The sequence below is a fragment of the Rhinolophus hipposideros genome, assembly GCF_964194185.1.
Source record: "Rhinolophus hipposideros genome assembly, chromosome: 12".
Classification (NCBI taxonomy): domain Eukaryota; kingdom Metazoa; phylum Chordata; class Mammalia; order Chiroptera; family Rhinolophidae; genus Rhinolophus; species Rhinolophus hipposideros.
In genome coordinates, this window is record NC_138058.1 from 32,864,275 (window position 1) to 32,884,209 (window position 19,935).

The window sequence follows — 19,935 nt, forward strand, 5'->3', positions numbered from 1 at the left end:
AGATCATCCTCAGAGAACCGTTGCTGTAACTAATACTTTTGATGACACAGAGAACAACACTGTGTGGAAAAACAGGCATACCAACAACTCTAAATCAAATAGTGAGTCAGAAGGGTTGGATTCTAAATTCTATCTATAAATTAATTAACCTCAATTTATTTAAAAATTTTCTTTCCTATATATACATAACATATATACATATACATATACATATATTGTAAAATTTTCTTTCCTATATATACATAAAAGTGTTATATAATTAAAAAACCCATGCCTTAATAAGTCTAAAAGAACTTTTTCAATAGGCATAAAATAAAAATGCTGTGTGATAAGACAACCATGTATCATAGTTTATTGGCAGTGTTTTTCTTTCTTTGTGGTACATAAAATAACAGTGTATATTATAATGGATGGTACTGTAGATTCAATTAAAAACAGTAAATATCATAAGGTCAAATCTTATTTGATCATAAGGTCAAATCCCCTCACGAAGAGAAGTTTGAATGTTACTTGGATTTTTAACCACAAATAATGATGGGACTGAAAATACCAATTACAACTCAATCTAAATATTTGAAGAAAATGTTTCAAATGGGAAATATTTAATTTGGCATTATACATTTTCAGAATGATCTTCTTACTAAATACTAAAATATCTTTGACTTATTCTTACAGTAAAATATTTTGTTTTTATAGATTAATAATATTTTGATTTGAAAAGTTGACATTCTCTGTCCTTCAATCTTGTAATTAGAATTTATTTATATACTTAAATATTATATGATGAACTTTAAGTGAAGACCATGTTTTTCTATAATGCAGATTATATTTCACCTTGAATCATTTATAACATTTTAAAATGTTCTATGAATACAAAAAGAAACAAAGAAAATAGAATAATTATTTATCAACTATATGTATACATCGTTCTAACTCACTTACCTGGACTGTTTTTGAAGAATGATCTGCATGATTTAAAGTGGTTCTATCAGCATCTGCAACAGACTCTGTCTGCCTCAGGGAAGTACGTTTTTTCTTCGCGAGATCTGCATCTCTACTGTACGAATATCCAAGCTTAGAAGTGGGAGATAAACTTGTTTTTTTGATAGGTGATTCAGGATCTGGTCTGCATTCTATGGATCTACAATTCTCTAATTTTTCTTGCTCCAAATTACCACTGATGTCTAGAGTCTGAAGTTTTTGCTCTTCTGTCTCCTCACAAATAAATGGTGGAGACACATCCTTTTTCTTATCACCAACATCTAAATCACTCAATTCTAAAGTCTCAGCTTTCAATAGTTTCTTCTTGCTTAACAAAACTTGCGCATGAATTGAATCTGTATTGTAACATATTCCAGGGTCATCGGATCCCGAAGTCCTTCCAGAGCTCTGCTGGGACTTTTGGGGTTCTGTGTCACTTTTAGTCCTGCGACAGTAAGGTGAGGCTGTGCTTGGACTAAGATGGTCGTCAGGAGTCTGATGTTCACTTTCTGACTCTCCAACCCCACTATCATTTACAAATACAGAGTCATCCTGTGATAGGAAGTCTACCGCTCCACTGGTAGGCTGTTGCAGTTCAGGCTCCTGTTTCAGATCACTAAGCTCTGCATAGAATTTTTCCTGATCGACAGAACTGTTTGTATCTGTTTCATAGTTTCCAACTTTGTATGTGCTTTTACTGCTGTTTTCCTCTATTTGGACAACATTTAGTTCTTGGCCACTGAAATGTGCCCTTATTTGATAGAGATAAGTCATAACAGTCAGTTTGTCAGGAATTGCTAGTAAAACCATATCAGAAGGTTCCAATAACCGGGAAATTCCTATGCTGGCAAATCCATCATATGCCTTAGAAGGAAGGAAAAACAAAAGATATATTGAATAGTTCAGACAATCCATACATTTAAAAACATTAAAATAATGAATGTTAACTAGACTTAATGCAGTCATTTTATAATGTATGCAAATATTAGATCATTATGTTGTATATCCAAAACTAATATAATGTTGTATATCAATTAAACCTCAAAAAAAGTTCTAATATGTTGCTTCAGGCAAAGGAAACCAAGATGAAAAAAAACACACAAATGGGGCATCAAACTAAAAAGTTTTTGCACAGCAAAGGAAACCATCAACAAAATGGAAAGACAACCTACTGAATGGGAAAAGATATTCGCCAATGATACATCCGGCTAAGGGGTTAATACCCAAAATATAAAGAGGGCCAGCCCGGTGGCTCAGGCGGTTAGAGCTCCATGCTCCTAACTCCAAAGGCTGCCGTTCGATTCCCACGTGGGCCAGTGGGCTCTCAACCACAAGGTTGTCAGTTCAACTCCTCGAGTCCCGCAAGGGATGGTGGGCTCTGCCCCCTGCAACTAAGATTGAACACGGCACCTTGAGCTGAGCTGCCTCCCGGATGGCCCAGTTGGTTGGAGTGTGGGCTCTCAACCACAAGGTTGCCAGTTCGATTCGTCGACTCCCACAAGGGATGGTGGGCAGCGTCCCCTGCAACTAAAACGGAACACGGCACCTTGAGCTGAGCTGCCACTGAGCTCCTGGATGGCTCAGTTGGTTGGAGCGTGTCCTCTCAACCACAAGGTTGCCGGTTCCACTCCCGCAAGGGATGGTGGGCTGCGCCCCCTGCAACTAGCAACAGCAACTGGACCTGGAGCTGAGCTGCGCCCTCCACAACTAAGACTGAAAGGACAACAACTTCACTTGGAAAAAAGTCCTGGAAGTACACACTGTTCCCCAATAAAGTCCTGTTCCCCCTCCCCAATAACAATAAAAAAAATTTATAAAGAACTCACACAACTCAACACCAAAAAAAAAAAAAAAGAAAATCTAACAATCCAATTAAAAAATGGGCAGAGGACCTGAATAGACATTTCTCCAAAGAAGACATACAGATAGCCAATAGACATATGAAAAAATGCTCAACATCACTAATTATCATAAAGATGCAAATTAAAACCACAATGAGATATTACCTCAAAACAGTCATAATGGCCATCATTAATATATCAACAAACAACAAGTGCTGGTGAGGATGTGGAAAAAAGGCAACCCTCATGCACTGCTGGTTGGACTGCAAGTTGGTACAGCCACTATGGAAGTTCCTCAAAAAATTAAAAATAGAACAACCTTATGACACAGCAATTCCACTTCTGAATATTTATCTGAAAAAATCCAAACATTAATTCAAAAAGATATATGCACCCCTATATTCAGGGCAGCATTATTTATAATTGCCAAGATATAGAAGCAACATAAGTGCCCATCAATAGACAATGAGATAAAGAAGATGTGGTACATATATACAATGGAATATTTCTCGGCCATAAAAGAAGAATGAAATCTTACCATTTGTGACAACATGGATGGACCTAGATGGTATTACGCTAAGTAAAATAAGCCAGACAGAGAAAGACAAATACCATATGATCTCACTTAAATGTAAAATATAAAGAACAAAATAACAAACAAACAAAGCTGGAACAGACTCATAGATGCAGGGAACAAATGATGGCTGCCAGATGGGCGGAGGGTTGGGGGGACGAGGTGAAAAAAGGGAAGGAATTAAGAAGTACAAATTGGTAGTTATGAAATAGTCATGAGATGTAAAGTAAAGCACAGGGAATATAGTCAATAATGTGGTAATGACTATGTATAATGCCAGGTGGGTTATATTCAGGGGGATTACTTCATAAATCATATAAACGTCTAACCACTATGCTGTGCACCTGAAACTAATATAAAATAATACTGTCAACTGTAATTGAAAATTTAAAATAGGAGGGGAAGGTGAAGGGGAATAAGGGGTTCAAATTTCCAGGTATAAAACAAATAAGCAATGGGGATGTAATGTACAGACAGTATAGGCAATATAGTCAGTAATATTGTGATAGCATGGTACAGTGTCAGATTGTTGCTGAACTTATCATGGTGATCACTTCTTACCGTGTTCCCTGAAAATAAGACCTAACTGGAAAATAAGCCATAACATGATTTTTCAGGATGACATCCCCTGAACATAAGCCTTAATGCATCTTTTGGAGCAAAAATTAATATAAGACCCACTTTTATTTTCGGGGAAACACGATAGGTATATAAATGTTGAATAACTATGATATACACCTGAAACTAATATACCAGGTGTGATCACAAAATATGGTGAATGAGGCTGCCGAGTGCCATCCAACGAAAGGCAGGGATCTTCAATAGGGGAAACAGCACATCGAACCTTAGTAACAGTGACAAGTTTCAACTTGTTCGAAGCAGTCAGTTGGGTATGAGCTACGGTTGAGAGAAGGTGTGCTTTTAAAGTGTGCTGTATGTAAATCATCCTCCATCATGACAACGCTCCGTGTCACATTGCTTCTGGTATATGGCAATTTCTGTCAAATAAAAACATTACGGTGTGTCCTCATCCACCTTATTCACCGGATCTGGCACTGTGTGACTTCTGGCTCTTTCCCAAAGTCAAAATGATTCAGGACATCAAGGCAGCCACGACAGTGCAACTAAAGACACTCACGAAAGAGGACTTCCAGAACTGCTTCAGAAAGTGGCAAGAATGATGGGATAAGTGTGTTCAAAGTGAGGAGGAGAATTCTGAGGGAGATTAATGGCAATGTATCTTTTACTGTAATAATTTTTTTATTTAAACATTCACCATATTTTTATCACACCTCATAATATTGTGTTAGCTATATTTTAATAATCATTTTAAAAAACTCATAAAAAGTTAAAAAATAAATAAGATTAAGTTATCATTATAGGAACATTTGTGACAACATGGATGGATCTTGAGAGTATAATGCTAAGCGAAATAAGTCAGACAGAAAGAGCAGAGAATCCTATGATTTCACTGATATGTGGTATATAAACGAAAAACAAGACAAACAAATGAGAAACAAAAACTCATAGACACAGACAACAGTTTAGTGGTTACCAGAGGGTCAGGGGGATGGGGGTAGGGAGATGAGGGTAAGGGGGATCAAATATGTGGTGATGGAAGGAGAACTGACTCTGGGTGGTGATCACACAATGGGATTTATAGATGATGTAATACAGAATTGTACACCTGAAATTATGTAATTTCATTAACAATTGTCACCCCAATAAATAAATTTTAAAAAAAGATTACGTTATCGTTAAAAAAATAGCAAAATTTTAATGGATTTTTGTTGTTGCTGTAGGAGTGTACATTACATTACTGACATTATGCCACATAAGCAGAACAAAATTCCAAGTCAGATACTTGTAAAAGTAGGGTAGATACAAGAGAAAAAAAATGTTCTTAATAACAATGGAAATGTTCTTTTTCAATACAGAAAATAAGCAAAAATGAGAGGTAAACAAAAAAACCTTAGCATTGATTTTTAAGATAAGGATGTAAGGTATAAAGAAATAATTCATTGAGGTGCTTTACCATTCCTATCAACCCTCTTTTCCATGGTCATGTATTGCAGTGATTTGCAAAGAAAAAATACAGCTAAATATCCCTAAAGAACTTGATTAGCTGGTATAAAATACAAGAAAGTGCTATTTAAGCCTAGAAACATGGAAACATTTTTAAATGCCCAATTAAGACTGATTTTCATAATTAGAAGAGTGAATTCATTTTCACTTCATCCATTTTGGAAAGAATGAAATGTTTTGAGGAGTACAACTTAGTTGAAAATGTGAGGCTGCATTGTATTACTTTTGTTAGCCTTTAAATGACTGTGGCATATCAGGTTTTTCTAGTTTTGAAGAATCAAAGCTGTTTCTCAATTTACAATTAATTATTAGTATCCTGACCTAACCCTTGAAAACAGCTTTGTGTTGCTAGGAAGCATTAAAAATATGGCTAAAGGTTTAGATATACTCTTGGAAAAAGTAAAGACCATCTAGTTATATTCTCGCTTTGGGATATGAAATGTCTAGTCTTTGTAACAACCTAGATGTAGGCTCATAACTCAAAGCTTTTCTTAAAAGAAATGTGAGGAAATCATATTACAATTCAGAAGCAATCAGTCTTTTGCACTTACATGTTAAAAAGTGCATTTCTACCTTTGAATTTAATCCTTGTCTTGTATCCTTTATGTAGTTGAATAAATGTTGTGGAATAAGTTAGAAAGAAAATGAAAAATAAATTGCAATATTAAAACCTCTTCAATTTTCACAGCACTATATTTCATAATATAGGGACCTCAAAATATTTACTTGAGAGAATGGCTCAGTTGGTGTGCATGTTTAGGCCTGTTTGTTATTTTACATCTTTTAGGAAAATTAAAGTCATTTTCCTCTTCTTATGTCTTGACAACTTGATTGACAGACATCAATTGCAGACCATCAGGAAAAGCACCACAGGCAGTATTCTAAACATTTCCCAATTATCTAAAACACTGACATATTGGCTAAGATCAGATGTCACAGGTAAATGCCTTTTTTATTCAGCACTTTTTACAGACCTGGGAAAATGATTCGCTTCCTTGTGGGGAATCTCCTGCTGGTGTTCTGCTTCATGTATCAATTCATTTTATGCACACTAATTACACTAAAAAAACATTTAAAAACAAACCAGGTTTCTTGTGAGGTCAAGACTTTATAAAGGAATTTTCCCATAGGTTAACCTCTTCTGCTATGGTCAATCACCTACTGTGTTTTTAGCTGTTAGTGTGTGGAGAAAAAAGAGGTCTTTCCAAGAAAATTATCTTATTAATTCCTAGATGTTAATTGGTAAAGGGGAGTCACCCTCCAGTTATGTTCTGCATCTGCATGGAACTTAAGACATAGGCATTGTTTCTTGTGCTGCTTTAAGTCCAATCAAGGGCAGATGGGGTTATCAGGAAGAACTGTGTGAAGCCGGAAATAAATCTGCAGGTAGCAACTGATACTCAAGGTAGATACCAGGTAAGAAGTTGCAAAGTGATGAAAAGAGAAAACTATATAAAAACAATTATTAATTGAATCGTTCAAAGAATAGGATCATCTAAATTACAATCCTTCCAAAAATCCATGATTATCTGACCTGGAAGATCTAAGAAAAAAGTTTAACACAGTAGGATATTCTCCTCTATCTCTATGTAGTAATATGTAAATCCCAGGTATGCTCATTATTAAATTCCTGAAAAAATAATGTAAAGAAGTGTAACTTACTCCTTAAGGAAGTTCCCCATACTCTTTAAAAATATATAGCTCAGTAAAATAAAAAATGTTTTTTTTTTCAAAATTGCAAACAGTAACTTGAAAGTTTCACTTTACAAAAATGATATATTTTATAATGTTTTTATCTACATTTAAATTAGCTTAGCATTTTTCAAATGCAAAAAATACAGATAAAAAACTTTCATATCTAAAGGTATAATTTAATTGATGAAAAAACAAGGCATTTCACTTAGACACAACCTCTCCAAAATTATACAAGAAATAATTCAAAAGAATGACTTATTTTGTAGCATGCTCATCATAAAGGTGATTTCTATAAAGAAAATTATACTGAGTTTTTTAAGATTACCTTTTTTGGTGGCATGTTTCAATAAAAAAATTGACAGTTTTAAAATGTATGCTCCTAGGGTGAGCATTATGCATGTGCAAATAAATAAAACATTTTTAATGGCAATACAAATTTTTGGTTTTAAAGATCAACAAAAGTAAAAAATTATTTTCATTTACATTCTCACCTGTTAATTAAACATCTTCTATCAAGCTTTCTTTTTTATCACTGGTGGTTTTACTTAGCTAATTAAGGTAGATTAAATTATCTAATAGCTTTAAATATCTAATTTAAAGTAGATTAAAACTTTAGACCACATGTTATTTAGAGTAGATGTTATTAATCACTTTGTCCCATGAATCCTTTTGGCACCAAACTCCTTCTCAGAATGTTTTACATGTATAAAATACACAGAATTACAAAAGAAAAAAATTGTATTGAAAAATAAAACTGAAAATATTAGCAAAACTCAGCTTGAGAATAACATATGTTCTTTTTATGAATACTGTAAATTTGGAGAATTATGAATAATGTAAAATTAACTGCAGTAAATTTGAAGAAGTGATGAGCTTAAAAGGTTATTTCTAGATATTTACAACTGTAAAGCAATATGATAATTTCTGAGATTCTAAAAGTGACAAAGTCTCAGGTATGGTTCATACTGTAGTGGTTTATTGCCTAAATTCATAATTGAAGGTCATGATCATTTCAGTTAATGATTTAAGAAAATAAAATATATTTTTACCCTAGCCATGTTCAGAGGTTCAAGGACCCTCTGAACTCTGTCCACAGCTCCCAAGTTAAGAACTCTTGTTCTACCATAACATACGTCATTTAACTTTTCAGGTGAATGATTCAATTCAGTGCAAAAACAACAACAACAACAACAAACCATTAATTGAGTACCTACTGTGTGTTGAGTTAGGTGCTTCCCTCCTTTTTCATGCCATGGTGCACATAGAAAATTGTAATACTATACTGCACACTGGGGTAAATAGTTAAGTCAGCTTGTTGCCACAGTCAGCTGGCCCTTGGGGCTCTAGCAATTCAGCCATTTGCACAGCTACCTTGAAGGCTGAATGGATCAATAGTCCCCATACACCAACTGGGAAGCTCTGACCTCAGTATATTAATTAATTAATTATGTGGAGAAAACTGTACAGTTTATCAGACAAATGTTCATATTTTTTTGCTTCTACGAACATACGCATTCTTTCTTGGCTTTAGGCTCTTGCCCTCATCCCCTCCCAACCGATTTTTCTAAACTCATAATAGCGTATGGCACAACAAACAACTTTGGGTGCCATTAAAAGTAAATCCTGAATAAAAGCAATATACTTTAACAAATATTTAATTTAATGAAGTTCATACACATAATAAAATCTGATGCCAGTCTGGCACTTGTGATTTTTAAAGGCCGTGACAAACTAGAATAAACCACGCATCCTATTTTAACTGCAGGAAGCAGACTGCTTTCTGTGAGCTGCAGTTATGACCTCACAAAACCACCTCACTTTCCCCAAATTAATAGAAGCCTGCGGAGAAGCAAAAATTGAAAGTACGTATTTTTTTCTTGGCAATTCTTACCTTTTTGTTATTCTCTTTAATATCTTGAGGATTCAGAGACTTGTAGTCACTGGGGGAGAAAATGGCACAGTAGGTATATACAGTATTTGATAAAACACCTGTTTTAAAAACAAACTGAATCTAAAAATTTGACACTCAGTAATACCGAAGAGTAACTAGCAATTTCACAGCAATTCAATCAACAAAGCAAATAGTGTGGAAAATTAAGAAAATGAATAAATAAACACAGTGACTACATGTTTCACTGCCTGAAGCCTTCCATCTAAAAGAGAAGTTAAGACGGGCCCAGAGCCTAGCCTTGACAACCGAATCTACTATGAGGTAATCAATCCCTTGTTGTCACTATACAAAGAGCTACAGACTTACTTGTCTCATCTCATTTAACACTAACCCAATTTTCATAATAATTTGAAGTCAGTTCTTTGTATGAGATTAAGGAGAAAAATAATTTTTAACAAAACAGTAAAGACTGTTTTTAGGTATCAATAAAGCAATAAAGAAGAACTTTTCTTTCTGGCATACACTTCTCTTAAAAAGAGGTGTGGGTAATAAAAAGAAATAGAAAGTCAAGTATTTCAGGACATGTGTTAAGAAATTATTTTATTTTTTCAAAAGCTGTCTATTATTTACAAAGTATTTATAGGCAATGGAAAATTTTCTACTTACATTAAATCTGGTCTAAAGTGGTGTAATATTGCACAAAAAGATAAGCCATTTCTCCACGATGTAGTAAAATTGGTGATTTTCACTCCCCTGTAGTTTTTTGTAACTTCTTTGCACCATACAAGCAACGACTGACTAGCATTTGGCTTTCGCCCCAGAACAGGACTTGGTATAGGACTTGGCTAGAAAAAATAAAAAAGAGGAAACCATTAAAATAATCAAATGGAAGATGAAAATTAACATTAATTGACCTTACTAGAGCATTTGGAACCCTTTGATGTCAGTGTAGGTCCTTCAAAACAGTCAATTCAAGGCAATTGTAAGCTCCAAGAAAGAGACATGAATCTTAAGTTATTATCTTCGGTTTTAGCCTATGGCATTTGCTTGACAAAGATGAAGATATGAAAGATTTTAAACTTATACATAAGAACAGGCCAAGAGCTATATTGATGGAAACATTACATTAAAGTATTTAAACACATCACACCCTAAAAAATTTTCCCCAAATGCAATCAGATATAAATATAGTTCCTTTTTGACTAAAGAATAATATATTTGAAAGTCTAACTCTAGTACAAATTGTTAGTAATGGAAAGATCAAAATCATAGTAAGTTTTTTAAATACAGTTACCACATACATTTTAGATAGCACAATGATAATCATAATCAAACACACTTCTTACATAAATTTAATAATTGCAGAACAAATTTAGAGTTATTATCAACAGGCAGATGCTGGTAGCAACAGCACACAACAGTATGTAATTTGGATTTGCTCAAAATATCTTCTTATTATCACTAGTAGCAGCTTTAGAATATTAGGTCAGTTGGTGTGTGTGTGTGTGTGTGTGTATGTGTGTGTTTTAAATCTTAAGCATATACTTGATCATATACTTACTAAAACGACAACAAAACTAAGACTACGTAATAAAATTTTTATCTTAAAACATTTATTCTTAAAATCATGACATTTCCTTTTACTGAAAAACAACCACATTTTATGATGTTAACTTTAGAGGCTGATACAACTGAAAACTTAAAAAGAAAACTACTAAATATTTCTGGACTTCAAATCTTGTTATCAATTAAGAGTGCTGGCTATAGATATTAAATAGAGACCCTCTAAAATAAGGTGAAAGGAGAGTAATTATTTATCTTAATATCATTTAAGGTTAGCAAGCAAACCATTCTTGCCACACAGCTTACTTAATAAAGACCAATGATGCCCCCACTTGACAAAAGCATGTTAGTGCTAAACAATTAAATCAACCCCACATAATATGATTTATGCATTCACTGCTCCTCAGAGAAGCTACTAAGAAATACCAAGGATGTAATTTATTTTTTATTAACTGTCAGATTAAAAAGTTATGTAAACAACCATGAATACAGCAAAGTGTTTTTCTTTAAATCATCACCTATACAAAGTCAATGCTGAAAAATTCACAGGTTACAAAATTCAACAAATTTGGATCAAATCTATTTAGTATGAATATGTAGGTAAAAATGGAATTCCCAATATAGTAAAATATTTACCCTAGAATAAATAACAGCTTTCTTAACTATTAATCTAACATCTATAAAAATGAACTACTAAATACCTTTTCACCTAATGGTGACTTTCACTGTGATTTTCAAATCCCTCTAGTCATTTAATGTGGAAGTGGAGTGAGAATGGTCTATGGATGAGCTAGGGGATCAATGAACTGGGCACGAATAAATTTCTTTTCTTAAATTTTTCTATTATTTAAATGATTGTCTTTATTGAAATATTTTTCTGATACAGCAATTCCTCTTCTGGGATATACCAAAAAAATCTGAATACACTAATCATAAGGATATATGAACCTCTATGTTCACTGCAGGATTATTTACAATAGCCAAGATATGGAAACAACCTAAGTGTTCATCAACAGGTTAGATAAAGATACGGTACACACACACACATACACACACAAACACACACACAAACACACAGGATTACTACTCAGCCATGAAAAAGATGAAATGTTGCCATTCGTGACAGCATGGATGATGGATCTTGAAAGTATTATGCTAAGTGAAATAAGTCAGATGGAAAAGGACAAAAACTTTATGAAAAATAGAAAACAAAAAGTAACAGACAAACTAACAAAACAAACAAAAATAAACTCATAGATAGAAACAACTGAATAGTAGTTACCAGAGGAAAGGGGGTGGAGGGAGGGCAAACTGGCTTAAGGAGGTCAAATACATGGTAATGGAAGGAAACTAGACTTTGGGTGGTGAGCATGCAATAGAGTATACAGATATCAAATTACAATGTTGTACACCTGAAATTCATATAATGTTATGAACCAATGTTACCTCAAAAAATTTAATTTTAAAAAACTAAAAAAATATTTTCTGTATCAAATTATTAAAGCATTGATTCATTCCAGCATGAGTAGCATATACATGGGCCAGATGATCTGAAACTACCATTACATTGATTCATTCTAATCATCAGTACATAGGTAATGTACAAATGTCATTATCACTATGGTACATTCTACAGTGTCTTTCTGTACTTAAAAGTTAAGGAAAACACAACACATCATTATGATTATTTTTAAGGAGGCTCAATATGAAAAGGCTGGAAGAACTAAACTTTGGATTTACCCTAACACAAAACCCTGTACTAAAACATTTTACAGGGATGCTTACTACACTGCCAAGAAAAAAGAAGTCATATGGATTGAAGAAACATTGATGAAATTAAAAGCCCAATAAATGGTCATGTTGGTTACAGAGAAAGAAAAAAATTGAAGTACAGCCATTGTTCAATGAATCATCCACTTCAGAAAGTTGGACCTTTTATCTAATATTTTGAAGAGGGTCATAAAGAAATAAGCAGTTAAATCATTTTGAAATCTTCAGTATATAAATGGATGAAACTACTTGTTTCTTGCTATTGCCAACTACTGATTTTGTAGTAAATGTGGTAGGTTGCCACCTTTACTTTCTGTCTCAGTTTCCTAGTCAATAAAATGAGGATTGTAATGGTACTTAGTGTTGCTGTAGCAACGAGATCTGCCTCCCTCTCCTCCTGCCTATTATGCTCATTACCACCCTCTCCTTCAATCACTTGGAACCATATTGACCTCTTTGCTATTCCTTCTATACCCCAGACATTGGTCCCACGTTAGTGTCTCTGCACAGATTGTTTCATTTGCCTAGATGCTTTCCTCACAGGTATCTGCATGGTTAACTCCAATGCAATCATCTCCATTAGGCCTATTCTGACCACTTTATTTAATAATGCAATCAATCTCCATCACCAAAGTCAGGAGCTCAGCACTCCTGACTCACCTTACTCTGTTTTTTACCACAGCACTTACCATCTTTTTATGGTCCATACATTTTATTTTGGTTATTACCAAAATATGTTTATTACCTGTCCATCCTCACTAAATAAAAGGGTTATGAGGGCAGGGATTTTTGTTTTGTTTATTACCCTACCCCAACTGTCCAAAACAATTTCTGGCATATAGTAGGCACCCAGTAAATACTGCTAAATGAATGAATTCATGCAAAACACTTAGCACAATGTATGGTACACAGTTTTGGAAACTTCAAAGGCCATCAATTTCTTCAAGATACTGGAAAAATTATTTTGCATACAAGGCTTTAAGAAGATAATCTTGGTACTCTATGTGCAAAATGGGGTACTTGGAATTCTTGGCAATGTATCTATTTATGGTTTTGGTGAAAAAAGAAGCTCAGAATGACTAATTTATTGCTTTCCAAAGAAAGGAAGACACCAAAATCTGGCCATTAAGCATAAAATCTAACTTTGAAAAGTTGGAATAACACTTTACAAATTCTTTCTTGTATTTCTGCAATGATCAGATGTATAGAAAGCACCTCCGTTTAATATGCTGGGAAAGTAAAGCACGGATATTACAGTTGTCCTTTTTATGCCCTGAGAGAGGAAATTTATAAAAGCCATTCTAATTAAAACTTTATGATTAGAATGATCAGTCTGCTCGACTAGGCGATCCTACCAGTTCTCTCTAAATCAGCCACAATGTGAATGAAACTGCACTGATCAGAGTTTGAGAACTACAGTTAAGTGTCAACCATCATGATTATACAGCCAGTTTGAAGTGGTGGCAGTAGAGAATAAATAGGACTTGAGACTACTGTTTTACTTAATAGTTCTATGTTCCAATATAGATAATTTTAATATATTATTTCTGTTAATATAGCATATTACATATTAAAGATAGTAAGGTCACCTAGGTATTCTTTTTTTTTCCATAAATTTTATTGGGGAATATTGAGGGACAGTGTGTTTCTCCAGAGCCCAACAGCTCCAAGTCATTGTCCTTCAATTTAGCTGTGGAGGGCACAGTTCAGCTCCAAGTCCAGTCGCTGTTTTTGATTTTTAGTTGCAGGGAGCGCAGCCCACCATCCCGTGTGGTAATTGAACCAGCAACCTTGTTGTTCAGAGCTTGCTCTCTAACCAACTGAGCAATCCAGCTGCCCCCCTGGCAGCTCATTGTCTTCAATCTAGTTGTGGAGGGCGCAGCTCACTGGCCCATGTGGGATTCGAACCAGCGACCATGTCGTTCAGAGCTCACATTCTAACCAACTGAGCCATCTGGCCGCCCAGGCCACCTAGGTATTCTTGTTAACAATGCCATCAGGATCTTTTTTTCAGAAAACCTAGTCAAATAACTTGTTACAAAATTTCCTAAATTTTAATAGCTGCAAGAAATTTCAATTCAATTTTTTTCCTGCTCCACCCTTTTAACTAGAGTTGCTTTCTCTTTTGCTGTCTCCCTTTTTCCACTGATACAAGGACATATTCTTCTAGGTATTGCTCTAAATAGTTCTCTCTCCACACTTTGAGCTGATTCACTCTCAGGATTCCAACTTTCACTTCCATGCAGATGATTCCCAAATACACATTTATAGTTCAAACTACCTCAAGTTGACATTTCCCACTGGCTGTCCTTCCTGCCATATAAAATTCAAACTCAATTTATGTTCAAAACTGTAATTATAATCTTTTGTAATAACCTGCTTCATTTTCATTATGTTTGCAAATGATACTGCTATTGTACCAATTGTCTAGACATTTAATCTCAGCATCAGCTTTGAACTCCTTCACCCTTACTAGCTAATTCATGGGCAATTTTGATCCTACTGTTGGAATGTTTTTGCAATCTAACTTCTTTTGCCAAGGCTATTGCAAAATCTTTCTAATAGGTCTTCCTTCTTCCAAATTCTCCCTTTATCTGAACCACTGTCATAGCAACAACCTTCTAAAAACACAGGTCAAAGACCCTAATGGCTTTCAAAAACATACAAAATGTCAAAATACTTCTGAGAACTGACAAATATTTGTCAACATATCTACTCTCTAGGATGATTCACCATTCTCTTTTCTTTCCTACCTAGCCCCTAGTTCTCCTACTTTCAAGCTTTGATCATACAGATTGTCACCCCACTTGGAATATCTTCTGTCCCAAGTACAACTGCTACAATTCCACCCCACCATCAAGATTAAGTTCAATTGCCATCTCCCACATGAAATCTCTTCCCAACTCCCAGGCAGTCGAAACCCTTTTCAATGTTCTTTTTTTCCCCCATTTTATTGGGGACGAGGAACAGGACTTTGTTGGGGTACAGTGTGTACTCCCAGGACATTTTTTCCAAGTCAGGTTGTCCTTCCAGTCTTCGTTGCGGAGTGCGCAGCTCAGCTCCAGGTGCAGTTGCCGTTGCTAGTTGCAGGGGGTGCAGCCCACCATCCCTTGTGGGAGTAGAACCGGCAACCTTGTGGTTGAGAGGACGCGCTCCAACCAACTGAGCCATCTGGGAGCTCAGCGGCAGCTCTGCTCAAGGTGCCGTGTTCAATCTTAGTTGCAGGGGGCCGAGCCCATCATCCCTTGTGGGATTCGAGGAGTTGAACCGGCAACCTTGTGGTTGAGAGCCCACTGGCCCATGTGGGAATCGAACTGGCAGCCTTCAGAGTTAGGAACATGGAGCTCCAACTGCCTCAGCCACCGGGCCGGCCCTTCAATGTTCTTTTGACTTTGTGTCTCTCTTATAGTATTTTTACTATAATATGTTCAGTTCATCCCTCTACAAAAAAACTTAGAATCTATACCTAGGTGTTCCCACTCCAGAGTCTGTGCTCTTAAACACATACATTTCATGTTTCAAGATAATTAATTCGTATTTAGGACTTTAGCAGAAACTCTTAAAACTAGGAATTGTCTCAACTTCCTAACTTTTTCAGAGCATAAATCACTGCTCCACGTATGCAAATTAATTAATTCAAAACAGGCAACTGATCCAAACAATTTAAACCCTAGAAGTATAATGCTAATAAAAATCTTTGCCCATTCTGTTGGATTTTACATTACTGGTTAGAACTGGAACTAGGTTAATTATGTCCAGAGTGATAAGATACACGTACACTACTACCATTGCCAAAGCTGTAGAACATTTTGGTCTCCCTAATGCTGCTCTTCGGAGCATTTGCCCAAATATCGCAAATTATTGCAAATGGTTGAGGGAATTTTGGATAAATTTTAACATTTGGTAAGCCCCAAACAACAGTAAAAGTGAGAACATCTGCACCAGCTTTCTTATTCGACTATTAGACAATCAGGAAGACCACATTGTAATTTTAAAAAATATTGGGAAGAATTCCTGCTTACATAAAGTAGGACTACCACCTGAACATAACTTCTAAAAAGCTAAACAAAGTATTTTTTAGAAAATCTTTGAAGAAACATCAAACAACTATCCCCAAGCCAACACCTGAAGAAAATAGAAAACTAGAGAGTGAACAAAGCTCTCAGTGCTGCGTCTGTAATGGGTGATCTGGAATAGTGAGTTGACAGGTAGAGCTGCAGTTTGGTAGGCTCCCAAAATGCAATACTCCACCCTCAAAAGTAGAAAAAATACAACAAAAATGAGAACCAAAAAAAAATGAGATAGAAAATAAGCATACAATAAAAAGGATAAACAAAGTCAAAAGTTGAAAGGGCAAAATCAATTAAACCTCTAGTGTAACTGACCAAGATAGAGGGAAGTAAATTCCTAGAAAAGTATACCTAGAAGAAATAGAAAACCTGGATAGTTCTATAACTTTAGAGAAACTCAATTAGTGATTAAAAACTTTCGTATAAACAAAATTCTAATTGACTTCACTGATAATTTCCACCAAACATTCAAGGAAGAAATGTCTCCAACATTATACAAATTCTTCCAGAAGAGAAAAATAGGTTTATTCCCCAACTCATTTAATGATCCTAGCAAATCTTGATACAAAAACTCAACAGTATAAGGCAAAATTATAAGAAAACCTGTCCTGAATATAGAGACAAAAGTCTTAATGAAAATGTTAACATACTGAATCTGGCAATTTATAAACTGAACAAACTGGATTTATCCCAGGAATACACATTTGACTTAACATTAGCAAATCTATTGAAGTAACTTGCTATATTAACAGATCATAAGAAAAAATTTTAAAATATGTAGAACAATCACCTAAATCAGTGCTGAAAAGCATTTAGTAAAATTTAAGATCCATTTATATTCTATAAAATAATCTTAGCAAACTAGTAGTAATAGACGATTCTTTAACTTGAAAAAAGCCTACAATTGTGAAACATTTAGTTTCCTCTTTGAGATTGAGATTCTATCATAACTTTTATTCAATATTATATTGGAGGTCGTAGCTATGACATTAGGGCCAGAAAAGGATATATGGGTATAAATACTGGAAAAGAAACAAAATTGTAAAACTGCCAATATTTTCAAATAATATAAGTATGTAGAAAATGCAAAAGAATCTACAGATAATTAAAATTAATAAGAGCATTTAAAGAGGCTGCTGGATACACAACACAATGTACAAAACCAACTGCATTCCTGTACACCAACTAAAGCAGTCAAAAATTAAAAATTTTAAGACCACTCATAGTAGAGGTCTAAAGATACCAAGTACTAAGGAATAAACCTACAAATAATGTACATGACTGCTATTAAGGAAAAAACAACTATCACATTTTATTGTGAGAAAATAAAAGAACCCTAAACAGATGGAAACATAGACCATATTCATGGATTGGAAGACTGAGTAATATAAAGATACAAATTTCCCCCCCCCAGGGAAAGGTTTAACCAACAGATCTAAACCCTTTCTTCATGAGGAAATGACCTCGAGTTAAAAACATTTCCATGGAAATATACTGAATGAAGAATAATGTGAAATGTCAGATGTTACCAGGCAACACTATTTATTGTTGAAATGATCCCAGCTTGGTGAACTGCATGTAAACTTGGAAGCCTGTCGATAAACTATAAATGCCTACTGAAAAACAAAGGCCACAGCTTCCCTGCGCATAGTGTGATTCTTGCAGTGAAATGTGTCCCTGGAGGGATACGATAGTTGTTAAGTATGGGCTGTTACAAGCTCCTGTCTTTTATAAACCAGTGCGTTCTACACTTACCAGCCTGGTCTTGTCACCTTATAACTGAATAGCTCATGAGGACAAGGGGGAGGGCATGGATATGGTGCTGCATTCCTGACGCTGTAATGTGATACTTAGGTTAATTCCTAAGTATTTTATTCTTTTTGACATGATTCTAAATGAAACTGTTTTCTTAACTTCCTTTTTTAGATTGGACACTGTTAGTGATAGAAATGCAAGTGATTTTTGTGTTGACTTTGTATGCTTGGCTGAACTCACTAGCTCTAACAGATTTTTGGTGGATTCTTTAGGGTTTTCTATATATATGATCATATCACTTGTGCACAGAGAAATCTTAATTCTTTTACTCCAATTTGGATGCCTTTTATTTCTTTTTCTCGCCTAACTGCTCTAGCTAAGACTTCCAGTACTATGTTGAATAGAAGTGGCAAGAGTGGGCATCCTTGCTTTACTCCTACTTTTAGAGGAAAAGTTTTCAGTCTTTCACTGTTGGGTATAATATAATATTCATGGGTTTTTCATATATGGCTTTTATTATCTTGAGGTAGCTGCCTATTCCTAATTGGTTGAGTGTTTTGTTTTTTTGTGTGTGTGTTTTTTACCATGAAAGGGTGTTGAATTTTGTCAAATGCTTTTTCCTATATCTAGAGATAATCATGTGATTTTTATCCTTCATTGTATTAATGTAGTATTGATCAATTTTACTTATGTCAAACCATCCTTGCATTACAGGAATAAATCCTACTTGGTCATGATGTATAATTCTTTTAATATGCTGCTGAATTCAGTTTGCTGGTATGTTGTAGATAATTGCTTTGTAGTTTTTTTTTTTCTTGTAGTAGGGACATTGCTTTGTAGTTTCCTTTTCTTGTAGTATCTCTGTCTTTGGTATCAGGGCAATGCTGGCCTTTTAGAATGAATTAGAGAGTGTTCCCTCCTCTTCAATTTTTGGGAAAACTCAGAGAATATTTGTTTCTTCTTTAAATGTTTGGTAAAATTCCACAGTGAAGCCATCAGGTCCAGGGCTTTTCTTTGTTGGGACATTTTTGATGATTGGTTTAATGTCCTTATGAACTATAGGTCTGTTCAGGTTTTGTGTTTATGATTCAGCCTTGGTAGGTTTTGCGTTTCTAGGAATTTTTCCATTTCATCTAAGGTATCCAGTTTTTTGGCATTCAAAGTACTACCTTATGACCTTTTTTATTTCTCTAGAATTGGTAGTAATGTCCACTTTCCCTTCTGATTTTAGTAATTTAAGTCTTCCTTTTTAAGCACAAGTGTGTCACTGAAGCAAAATGTCCAGCCCAGAGATGAACATGATCTTATTCAGACATACATATGCACTTAAATACAATTTAATATATAATAAAGTAAAAAAATAACCAACAGAAACTATCCCTGAGAAGGAACACATGATACACTTACTAGACCGATACTTGAAAACAAATGTCTTAAAGATACTCAAAGAAGTAAAAGAAGATGTGAAAAAAGTCAAGAAAATGAAGCATCACAGAACAATGAAATACTATTCAGGCAATGATGTTAGAATAATAATTCAGAATCTTAATTCAGCCAGTCACTGAAATATATTCTAAATAGAGGAAAGCATTTTAAGAGTAAATAAAAAAATGAAATTATTTTTAAAAGAAAAAGAAGAAAACATATTATGTCTTAACTTTTCAGATGAATAGGCTATACTTTCCCATTGCTTTGTATTCCCATTGCTTT

General features: G+C 34.6%; 1 protein-coding gene across 19 annotated transcripts in view; it reads right to left on the bottom strand.

Moving 5' to 3' along the window:
* Nucleotides 1–19,935, bottom strand: part of EHBP1 (EH domain binding protein 1) — a 668,483-nt gene that overhangs the window by 91,121 nt on the left and 557,427 nt on the right. For all 19 annotated transcript variants that reach the window (XM_081069113.1, XM_081069112.1, XM_081069122.1 and 16 more), the window contains 3 exons: nt 9,734–9,912; nt 9,068–9,116; nt 943–1,845 (listed from right to left, as the gene is read on the bottom strand). In XM_081069113.1, the coding sequence (XP_080925239.1) occupies nt 943–1,845; nt 9,068–9,116; nt 9,734–9,912 (1,131 nt within the window). The remainder of the gene's footprint in view (nt 1–942; nt 1,846–9,067; nt 9,117–9,733; nt 9,913–19,935) is intronic.